Source organism: Hyaena hyaena, unplaced genomic scaffold (genome assembly GCF_003009895.1).
Source record: "Hyaena hyaena isolate Hyena2069 unplaced genomic scaffold, ASM300989v1 scaffold_928, whole genome shotgun sequence".
In the NCBI taxonomy this organism is placed as follows: Eukaryota; Metazoa; Chordata; class Mammalia; order Carnivora; family Hyaenidae; genus Hyaena; species Hyaena hyaena.
In genome coordinates, this window is record NW_024081562.1 from 205001 (window position 1) to 216917 (window position 11917).

Sequence of the window (11917 nt, forward strand, 5' to 3'; positions counted from 1 at the left end):
AAAAACAAATATCATATGACTTCACTTTATATGAGGACTTCAAGATACAAAACACATGAACATAAGGGAAGAGAAGCAAAAATAATATAAAAACAGGGATGGGAACAAAACATAAGAGACTCTTAAATATGGAGAACAAACAAAGGATTACTGGAGGGGTTGAGGGAGGGGGGATGAGCTTAATGGGTAAGGGGCATTAAAGAATCTACACCTGAAATCATTGTTGCACTATATGCTAACTAACTTAGATGTCATACAGAAACTGGTCTGACAGCGGGCAATTATTGTCCTTCTGCTTCTAATCTCAGCCTCCAAACCAACTGTCAATAAGATGTGTAAAGCCTGGTCCCAAGAAGAAAAGGTTTTTTAATAAGATAAACATGCTGGAGAAGTATACCTATAGATGTATTGTCTCGTGGCAATAAACCCATTGGTCCATAAATGAATCGTGGTAGGAGGTGGACCGGAAACAGTGAATGAAGACTGAGTGGGCCTTGGTAGCTGCCTTTGAGACTTCTGAGGGACAGAATTTGGGACCCCCACAAGGGAAATGTAGGGGGAGTGACGACAACGATCTGGTCCTGGGTTTGAGGAGTTTCACGTCACAGTGGGACTTTCAAAGATATTTGCAGCAACCAAGTAGAAATATAAGATCAGACTTAGAATAAGGACCTAGCATGAAGACAGATATATAGGGGTCGCCTTTATGGAAGCACTGAATGTGGCTAAATTCATAGTAGCTTTGAGTGTGGAAAGGGGATTCTTCATTCAGAACCCATGCCAATGGATGTAATTTCGGGATCTATAACCCCCCTAAATATACATACAACATTTTATTTAGATGTTACTGGATGCCCAAATGGATTTTTTTTTTTACAAATAGTTTACTGTCAGGTTGGTTTCCATATAACATCCAGTGCTCATCCCCACAAATGCCCTCCTCCATGCCCATCTCCCCCCTCCCCACCCACATCCATGAGTCCTCAGTTTGTTCTCAGCATTCAAGAGTCTCTCATGGTTTGCCTCTCCCTTTCCCCCACCATTTCCCCCCTTCTTCTCCCCATGGTCCTCTGTTAAGTTTCTCCTAATCCTCCTATACGTGCAAACATATGATATTTGTCCTTTTCTGCCTGACTTATTTCACTCAGCATAGCACCCTCTAGTTTGATCCATGTTGCTACACATGGCCAGATTTCATTCTTTCTCATTGCCATGTAGTATTCCATTGTATAGATAAACCACATCTTCTTGATCCATTCATCCGTTGATGGACACTTAGGCTCTTTCCATGTTTTGGCTATTGTTGAGGGTTCTGCTATGAACATTGGGGTACATGTGCTCCTATGCATCAGCATTTCTGTGTCCCTTGGGTAAATTCCTAACAGTGCTATTGCTGGGTCATAGGGGAGTTCTATTGTTAATGTTTTGAGGAACCTCCACACTGTTTTCTAGAGGGGCTGTACAAGCTTACATTCCCACCAACAGTGTAGGAGGGTGCCCATTTCTCCACATCCTCGCCAGCATCTAGAGTTCTCTGATTTGCTCACCAAATGGAATTTTTGATTGGGACAGATTTCAAAGGGACATGCCAGAGAAGAATGTGAAATTTCTCACAGTAGGCAAAGACACATGGATAGCTCACTGATATTGAGGAAATAAAACAATGAGGAGTTGGAGAGCAGAGGGGAAGTTTAAAGCAAGGTGGTCTCCTGTCTGAACCTCACCAAAGCTATGAGCTGAGACTGGCTCAATGCTTTTTGGCTGGGCATCCAAGAAGGCGCTAGGCTGGAACTGTTCTGAGCAGAGAGAGCTGAAGTAAGAAGGTCCACACACCTCAGCTGAGAGAAACCAAGAGAGTCCCATGGGGCAAGTATTGCACTGCTGTGACTGGCAGAATAATGTCCCCCCCCCGAATGTCCCTTTCCAACATGGAATCTCTAAATACGCTACCTCCAAAAGCAAAGGAGATTTGCAGGTGTGATTAAGTTAAGGAACTTGAGGTGGAGAAATCCTCCTCAATTATCTGAGTGGGCTGAATGTAATCACAAGGGTGAGAGGGCAGTGGAGAGTCAGAGAAGGGCAAGAGGCAGAGTGAGGATGCTGCACTGCTGGCTTTGAAGATAAGGTAAGGGGTCAAAGGTATGGCACACAGGTGGTCCCTAGAAGCTGAAAAAGGAAGAAAACAGTTTCTTCCCCAGGGCCTTCAGGAGTGCAACTCTGCCAACACCTTAATTTTAGGACTTGTAATCTCTAGAACTGTGAAATCATAAATCTGTGTCGTTTTAAGCCAATGTTGATGGTAACTCATTACAGCAGCCCTAGGAAACTAACATAGCTGGCAGGAGAGCTGCGGAGGAGAGGTTACTAGCCACAGAGGATGGGGGAAAGCCAGGAAGGGACCTGCAGAACAGTACACTGCACAATTCCACCAAGTTCAGGAACACAGCAGCTGGAACCAAGTAGGGATTTTCCAGTCCCCCTACCCCTTCCTCTTCTCCTGGTCCCCACATTAGAAAGGTCCTAAGACCTGTGGCTGGTGAGACGGGGCAGATGGAGAAAAAAAAAGAGTATCACTCTACCCCACAGGCAGACCTCCAGGAGGGAGAAGTACAGCTTCACCATACATTCTAAGCCCTGACCATCTGAAGAGACTGGTTCTGATCCCTGGATTGACGCTGAGAGTGCCTTGAAAGGTTGCAAGGGACAAATAGCATGGCCAAGTCTGTTCCATGGGTAAGCAGAAAGTGAACATAAAGCTGCGTCATGGCTTCACCCTCACTGGGAGTCTGCTCCCCATACGGAGCACATCCTCTATTTTCTGGGGAGCATTGGCTTTTCCAAGAGGGCCCATGTACCTCCAAATATTAAGAATTATTAACACAGGCTGCCCCATTACTGCTGCCATCATGCCAGCCCCCTGGATCTTAATGAGGCCGGGTGATGCTTCAAAACAGCAAGCCAGCTAGTTTGGAAGCAGATTGGACCCAGTTTCATTCAGCATTGCTACCAGTTACTTGATAACGACAAGAGCCCAGCTAGGCACAATTTATATTGATGCATCATGGGAAGGACAGCAGTTCCAGGGGAAAGCTGTCTTTGTGGAGAAGTTGTCTAGCCTTCTGTTCCAGAAAATCCAGCACAGTATCACAGCACAGGACCCTCAGCCCACACCAGATATCTACATCATCAACATGGTTGTGGGCCAGCTCAAGACTCATAAAGACCCCTATCATGGGATATCACTAGATGCTCCTATTAAAGAGCATCAATGATACTTGGGTTTGCATCAATGACATATTCAGGCTTGCCATGCACAACTATGGCTAACCTCCCTCCCAGCCAGGTACTTATGCTATTTCATCCTCCCTCCTCTTCCTAATATTTTTCACATTTCTCCAGATGTTCCAAGAGAGCAGGGCAACAGTGAGAGTGGGTTCAGCGTGCTGCTGCTGTGGAGGTTTTGTGCATGATGTTTGGACAATAGACTAGTTGCATCTGACAGAAGAAATTTGTGTTGTACCAGGACATGCCTTGGAAATGAAGGAGTGTGGGGCAAGCTGAGAGCAAACTACAGGCTAACAGCATTCCTCTCCCCAGGTGGAATATGTGTGATATTCCTTGGATACTCCTGGCTACCCAAGAAAAAAGGAAAGCAGTTTAAGTGCTTGCCGTGGTAATGTGGAAAACTAAGGCAACTGAAAAATTAACCAGCAGAATGACCTTCCTCTAGGAGCTCAGCTGCCTTGATGATGACACTTTTCTAGGGGCAATAGAGAACTTTAGGTTAACATTATCCCAACCTCAAGGATCCTGTAAGTCTCCTTCCTTTATCTCAAGTCCCCCAAGATATATGCTGGCAATCATACTCCAAGCTTATGGCCCCCTGATGTACATCTGAAGGGTCTCATGATTGAGGTTTGACCAAACAGTAATAAATAGCATTTCCCTAGCAACAGCTAGCCCCTCAAGGTCCTGGAAACCTTGCTTTCAAAATACCCTAGAGACTTACTCTATCCCTGACTCCCTCCCAACCTCAGGGTATATACTTATTTACCCGTCACAAACCCAGGGCAGATTTTCCTGCCCATGGGTCTTGTCCCCATGCTATAATAAAAATCACCTTTTTGCACCAAAGACATCTTCAAGGATTCTTTCTTGGCTGTCAGCTCTAGACCACCCCACCATCACCCCAAAACTTCATCAGAAAGATTTAAATAATTGAAAGTGTTATCTTCTATTTATTTATTTTTAATCTCCTGACAAGTTGCTCTAGTAACTCAAAAAAGTGAAGAAGAAAGCAGCTGTCTCACCACCCAGATATTGATTTGTTCAGATGTTTCAATGCCTGATGGTACAACAAAATCACAAAATTTTCTTTAAAAAAGAATTATCAGTGCAGAGGAAGAGACCAAGGTTTGGGCCTGAGGGAGAGCTAGTATCCTGGCCAGCTAGAGAAAGGGGAGAGGGAGACCAGGAGAATACAAGGGAAACTCAAAGGACTGGGCGGATGTGGTGTTCACTTGGCTGACTGCTCTTGCTCCACTGCTCTGGGATCCAGCAGCCCCCGTGTCTCCATTGCTTCCTGCCACTCCAGACTGCCCACAGCTCAGCTGAGATGGGTTCAGTAGAAAGAGGCCCCTGGCCTGGCTTCCATCCAGATAATGCTGGGCCAGCAGGGAAGTGTGTGTTGCTAAGACAGAAGCCCCCCAAAACAGAAGAGATGAGTGTTTGCATAAGTGCATGTGTGTGAGTGTATTTGTGACACAAACACATGCAAAAAGGAGAAATGCGAGCAAGCTTGCCAACCAAGGCAGGGTGTTCTTGCTCCTCTGCCAGGTCCAGCTGCAGATGGAGATGGAAGAGGAGGGCTGTGGGTGTCCACTAACCATTTAAATCCATCCAGCCACAGAGGGTCAGAGTGATCCTACTGGGCCCTGGAGGGCAAGGAGGGGCTCTTTCCGTTCTTCCCCAGCTGAGGGACGATGGCCAGACCCTGGCAGACCCCACAACTCCTGCTGGCCAAACTGGTGATCCTGGTGACCCTCACCCACCAAGTAAGAAGGAAAACTTTTATTAGTGTTGAAGAAGTACCTGTGTCAGAGCCCTATGTGATAGCCACCATGCAGTTTGTGATCAACGACTTCAACAAGAAGAGTGATGACAAGTACAATTTCCGAATTGTGCGGGTCCTGAAGGTACAGAAGCAGGTCAGTGAAGCCCCCCTCTCCTAGCTATGCTCCTCAAAAGGGGACTCTCCAAAGGGGACACCCACACAAGTGAAATTCAGCCTTGTTTAGTTTGATGTGAGCATTTTAAGGAAAACATAAATTCACTGGAGTGGATGAAGTCACATAAATGATACCTAAGATTAGGGATTGACAGATTATACCCCAAGAGCCAAATATACCTGCTGTCTGTTTTTGTAAGCAGTTTTATTTGTTCCTAGCTACACCATACATATGCACATCATCCAGGGCTGCTTTTGAGCTGCTGCACCAGAGTGGAATACTTGCAACTGAGATTGCATGGCCTGCCAAGCCTAAAATGTTAACTATCTAGCCCTTTTCAGATAAAGTTTACAGACCCTTGCCCAAAACAGTTTGCATTATTTGGATTGTCCAAAAGGTGTCTTTGCCCAGAGATTGGTTTCTGGAGGATTTTCCTTGAATGGCAAAAAGAGGCATAGGGGTCAGATGGGAAGGAGAGAAAGAAACCCACCAACTTGTCCAGGATGAGATCCTTAACCTTAGGCACCATGCAAAGGAGTTCTTGCCACCAGAAGCTAAAAAGAAAAGACAAGAAGTCTTTTTATCTTCTTTCCACTTGTTCCCTACAGGTTACTGACCACATGGAGTATCATGTGAACATGGAGATGCGGCGGACCACCTGTCAAAAGCTAGAGATTACTAATTGCACGTTTCAGGAAGGGGAACTTTATAAGGTACATTATAAAGTGTACATTAACTCAGAAAGAAGTCACTGGGGTTTTCTGTGCTTTTGAAGAATGAAGTGGGGTAGAATTATTGGGGATATAGTCAAGCTTGCTTGAGAAGAAAACATAGGCTTGCTCTAAGAGGAAAAGTGAAGGTAAGAGTGACCAAGATCCTATCTGACAGGCACTGCTCCTTTGTTGTTGGAAGAATTATGGGAGGTGGAAGGGGTCCAGATGGGGAGAGCTAAGATGGCTGAGCTGAGGGTGGCAATTGGAGGCTGAGAAAAGTTGCTCATTACTAATATTTGAGCAATCAGTGAAAGCTTGCTGTTGCACCCAGATAAATACTGAACAATAGCCTGATGGGAGCACACAGTTACTGGACTACAAGCCTCTTCCTTTCATCCAGAGGCATTTGGGAAAACAGGAAGAAACAAGCAAATGGGTTCAGGAATAGTTCAGCTGCCGGTAGGTGGTGAGGAAGGCAGAGATGGTTACAACCCTGCATGTGTGTTATCTGCTGAGAAACCACTTCCCCTGACAGTGGCTTATTTCCCTAAGCATTTCATTCTTACCAAGTGTGGCCATATCTGAGGGATGCTGACCTGACCATCACCACTGCAATGTGTACAGTTGGTGTGGGCCCACTTGCACAGGAACCTTAAAAGTCTCAAGTCCTATAAGTCCCGAAAATCACTATGAGGATGATCATATATCCCACCTTGCCTAAAATAGTCCTGATTTATGCCTAGATTCTCAGTGTAATAATTTATAGCAGCCCCACTTGCTTGCAATGTGTCTTGGTCTAGTTTGTAAATTCTGTGATCACCCTGGTTATAGTGACCTGGATGTTATCAACACAGAAACGTGTCCATCCCTTCCTCACTTTCCACCTAGATAACTTTTCAAAATCTAGCAAAGCACACTTTCTTGGCTCTTCCCTGGAGAAGATCATGAAACCTATGAAAAGAATAATTTGATATAACAGTAGAGTAGAATTAGAGGATCTTCTTGATGTGAGTGATTATACTGGTAGAGTTGGTATTCTGATTTTTTTTTGGGAGAAATATAAGTGTTTAAGCCTCCCATCCCCACCCTATGCTTTCAAATGAAGAGCAAGAAAACAAAATCACACTAAGAAGTTATGTTTATTAATTTTTCATTATGGGACAAAAAAGGAAGTGAAAAAGAAAAGAGAAATCTTGGGAGAGAATAGGGACAAGGGAAGGAGAGAGAGGCTATGATGGATGAATGGGTGGACAGACAAATGAAGAAAGGTGCAAGGAAGGAAGGATGGGTGGCAATGGGTGGGTAAGTGGATGGATGGATAAATGGATGGATGGATGGATGGATGGATGGATGGATGGATGGATGGATGGTTGGATGGTTGGATGGATGGATGGACGGATGGATGGATGGATGGCTGGTTGTTTAAAAAATGGCTGGATGGCTGGATGGCTGATGGTTGGATGGATAAATGGAGCCAGCAAATGCCAAATAAGGGAAAGTGTGAAGTAAATAACACACATGAGTAAAAATAAAAAGGAAAAAATAATCATTAGCTCCCATTGTGAGTATGGCAGGATGGACCCTATTTCTAGTCTCCAATTTTAACCACAGGAGGACTTTGGGAAGGATGATCTCAGTGATACTACTATCAAGTGATTGAAATAAAAATAAAAATAAAATCATAACTGGACTTAAGGCATGGTGAGGTGGTGTCATTTTCCCCATCTACATGTCCTATATTTTCTTTCTCCTTTAAAATTTTCAGTTTGTATGTTGACCTTTCTTAAATATTGTTTTTGTTTTTTAGCAAATTGAGTGCTTCTACTCAGTGTTTGTTGTTCCCTGGTTTGAAAAGTACAAAATTCTGAACAAAACCTGCACTGATGGCAAGGTGTCCTGAAGCACACACCACCAATCATTACACATTAAAATATCATGCAATAAGCAATAAATCTCAATACAGAAAATAAACTTTTGTCAAACTATTATCTCAACACTTTTAATGTTTATTATTCTACTTTTCCTCCCAAACTCTTTAGCTCATAACAATATAATCTGAAGGTATTCTGGGCTAGGGAAGTTTTAGGATTCTAATGAGGTGATGTGGATAATTCCTGGCTTTATAACCTATACATGCATGATAAGAAAACTTCACCCCCATCTTCATAACAAGTAGGAGTCTTAAAACTTTACAGTAAGTAGAAAATGAGGAGGAGGAGGCGGAGGAGGAGAAGGAGGAGGAGGAGAAAGAGGAGGAGGAGGAGGAAAGAAGTTCTAAGTTACCTACATGATCAAATAAGATCATGCCATCTCTGAGGGGCCCAATGAAGACTACCTCTTTACTTGTCTAATGTGTTGAATAAGGAGAAATAATACAAGTAATTTTTTTAAAGATGAGTGTCTTTGTTGCTGACAAGGACTAAGTTGGGAGATATGCATTATTTTTGCATGAAAGTGCACATTCTAACACCAAACTCTAGAGTTAGACTTACACCCCCAGCATCAGCAAAATTGGACCAGAGTAGGTTTTTTCAGAGAAACTTCCTCTCCTAAAGTTACCAAGGAAGCTGCCTGTGTGGGAAGGAGGAATAAGGGGACTACCATGCCTACATTATTCTTCCCAGATAGGACAATCAGAATAATTCTTCCAGGAGAGATATGAGTAAAGATGGAGAGAAACCAGGAATGCCATGTCAAAGGGAATCCCTTCTCATGGGTGCCATATTAGCCATGGGAATAAGCAACTCCCGCTTCCACCCAGCCAACAGTTTCATTCAGGATTTTGAACAATATAATTTCATGTCTTCACTCCACTTCCTTCATGTGATCTCAAGAGGGCTGCCAACAACTCACTAGGTCACATCTGTCCTCATTCACATCCAGCAGGGGAGAAAAAGATCTCATCCTCAAAAGTTGAGGCAAAAGCCATGTAATTTAATACCACTTGGGAACTCTAGGTACATTATAGGATACATAAACACACACACTCACACTCATACCTCTCTGTCTTTCACACACATGCACACGTGCATGCCTGCAAGCACACGCGTACACACAGACACACACACACACACACACACACACACACACAGCATCACAGCATGTGTCTACCTGAAGGGAAAGGGAGTTGGGGTATTTACCCAACAGCCCCAGTTAATTATTGGCTGCAGAAAATTTCCTAGGAAGGAGGCATTAATTTCCTGGAACCGCAGGCCTGAGGTGGCTTGAACGCAGAGCAGGCAGCCAGAGATAAAGGAGCATAGATGCTGCATTTGGAGCTGGCGTTCATAGAAAGACAAGATGTGAGAGGATAAAAGTAGAGTGCCGACAGGGTACTCTTTCCACATGTGGACTGTGCGCTGGGATACAAAGTAGATACACTAAGTCTCTACCAGTGGGAGATAGGGGAGTTTTGAAAGAATAAAATGTTAGCGTTTTATGCTCCCTACCAAAGTTCTGGAGTGCTGAGGACCCTTTTTCAGGTGAGGCCCAGGAAAGATTGCCCTCCACCAACTATCCAGAAAAATGCTAGCCTACAATTTCCACATCTTTAACTGAGAATAACAGTACCTATTTTGAGGTATAGTTATAACTATTAATGATGATAGTGCATGTAATTGCTTAACACAGTGCCTAACTCAAAGCAAATATTTAAATAAATGTTAATGACTAGTAAGTTTACCTTCTGTCGTAATTTAATATTAATCAGTGATTCAACTATCTTCAGCATTTTAACTACTTTGTCTGAAGGCAGGGATTATTAACCTGGGATGGAATAAAGGAAAGGTAGAACGTTTGTGCCTGTTCATCTTTTGGATTTCTCAGCACACAGGTTTTTTTTATTCTCATTTTTAATTTTGAAACAATAAAAAGAAAGTTATAGGATAGCACAGAGAGGTCGCTTGCATACTTCATCTAGTTTCCTTGCATGGTCATATCTTTTGTACTTACAGAAAACTACCATAAGCAGGGTGACTGGGTGGCTCAGTTGGTTAAGCATCCAACTTGATACCAGCTCAGGGTGTGATCTCCCAGTCATGGCATTGAGCCTGCATCAGACTCCACACTGAGCATGGAATCTGCTTAAGATTCCCTCCCTCCCTCTCTCTCTCAAAATAAATATTAAAAAAAAAAAGAAAAAATGTCACAAGCAGGCAATTTACACTGATATAGTTTGCATGGTTATTTTGTCATATATGTAGATTGGTGTGGCTAGCACCACAATCAAGATATAGAGATACTCTTACAACCCCTTTAGAGTCAAATCTCCCTTTCCCCACCATCTGACACTCCTGGCAACCACTAGCTTATGCTACATCTCCTTAGTTGTGCCAGTTTGAAAATGTTATATAAGGGCGCCTGGGTGGCTCAGTGGGTTAAATGACTAACTTCAGCTCAGGTCGTGACCTCGCAGCTGGTGAGTTCAAGCCCCGCATCAGACTCTGTGCTGACAGCTCAGAGCCTGGAGCCTGTTTCCGATTCTGTGTTTCCTTCCCTCTCTGCCCCTCCCCCACTCATGCTCTTTCTCTAAATAAATAAATAAATAAATAAATAAATAAATAAATAAATAAAAAGAGAATGTTATATACATGGAATCATTATGGTATGTGACATTTTGAGATTGGTGACAATGCCATTGGGATCCATCCAACATGTTTTACGTTAGCATGAAATACTAACTGCTGAATAGTATTCCATGGTATACTCCAGAGCCACAGTTTAACTATTTACCTATTTTAGGATGTGTTTGTTGTTTTCAAGTTTGGGGTTATCACAAGTAATGCTTCTGTGAACAATCATTTACAGGTTTTTGTGTGGACACAAGTTTTCATGTCTTTAGGATAAATGCTGAGGAGTGCAATTGCTGCATCATAGAATAAAGTATTTTTTAGGGTATTCCTTAAAATAAACTGCCAAACTATTTTTCAAAGGATGTATCATTATATAATGCCTCTCTGTATCCCTGGTAATTTTCTTTACTAAGAAGTCTATTTTATCTGATATTAATATATCTCCTTTTATTATATTTACATAATATAACTTTTTTTCATCGTTTCACTTTCAACTTACTCACATCATTATATTTGAATTAAGTTTCTTATAGACAGTATATAGTTGGGTCATCTTTTATTAAATCAACTCTACCAATCTCTGTCCTTTATTTGGCTTATTTAGACCACTTACATGTAGTTTGCAAATATTATTTAATATAATTACTGACACTTAGGGCTTACATTTATTTTTTTCTTCTCTCTGCGTTTTGTTTCCATTTTCTTCATATTCCCTCCTATGAGTTACTTGAACATTTTTTAAAGAATTCCATTTTTTGTATCTATACTATTTTTGGTATATCTCTCTGCATAACATTCTTACTGGTTGTTCTAGATATGATATTATGTATACATAACTTTTCAGTCTACTGGTGTTGATATTTTATGAATTTGAATGAAGTATACAAAGTTTACCTCACACTTACACCTTTATTATTCCTCATTTACAAATATCCTAAATATTTCTTCTATATACATTGGAAACCACATAAGACAATGACACAATTTTTGCTTTAACCATCAAACATAATTTAGAAATTCAAGAGAAAGAATACCTATTGTATTTACCCATAGTTTTACTTTTTATGTTCTTGTTTTCTGATGCTCCAAGAGTCCTTCTCTTATACTGAATTTCCTTTTTATTCAGAAACCTTTTTTATCTATTATTTTAATGAAGATCTTCTGGTGCAAATTCTCTATTTTCCCTCTATGTGAGAATGGCTTGATTTTCCTTTTATTCCTGAAGGATATTTTTGGTGGATACAGGATTCTAGATTGACAGTTTTCTCTTTTAGCCCCTGAAAAACATTGCAGCACATCTGGTGTCCATGGTTTATGATGAGAAATCTGTTGTCATTCAAATTGAGTTTTAACCCTAAAGGGAAGGTGTCTTTTCTATCGCTGTTTTCAAGACTTTTTTCTCTGT

The 11917-nt window shown here is 42.0% G+C and overlaps 1 protein-coding gene and 1 pseudogene across 1 annotated transcript; both read left to right on the plus strand.

Moving 5' to 3' along the window:
- Window positions 1–2377: 2377 nt before the first annotated feature.
- On the plus strand, window positions 2378–3327 carry LOC120222940 (annotated as a pseudogene).
- A 1655-nt stretch (window positions 3328–4982) lies between these two features.
- CST11 (cystatin 11) lies at window positions 4983–7841 on the plus strand. Its single transcript, XM_039220959.1, has 3 exons — window positions 4983–5207; window positions 5837–5941; window positions 7749–7841. Exons 1-3 carry the CDS (start codon window positions 4983–4985, stop codon window positions 7839–7841), a joined length of 423 nt encoding a protein of 140 aa, XP_039076890.1.
- The last annotated feature ends 4076 nt before the right edge of the window (window positions 7842–11917 follow it).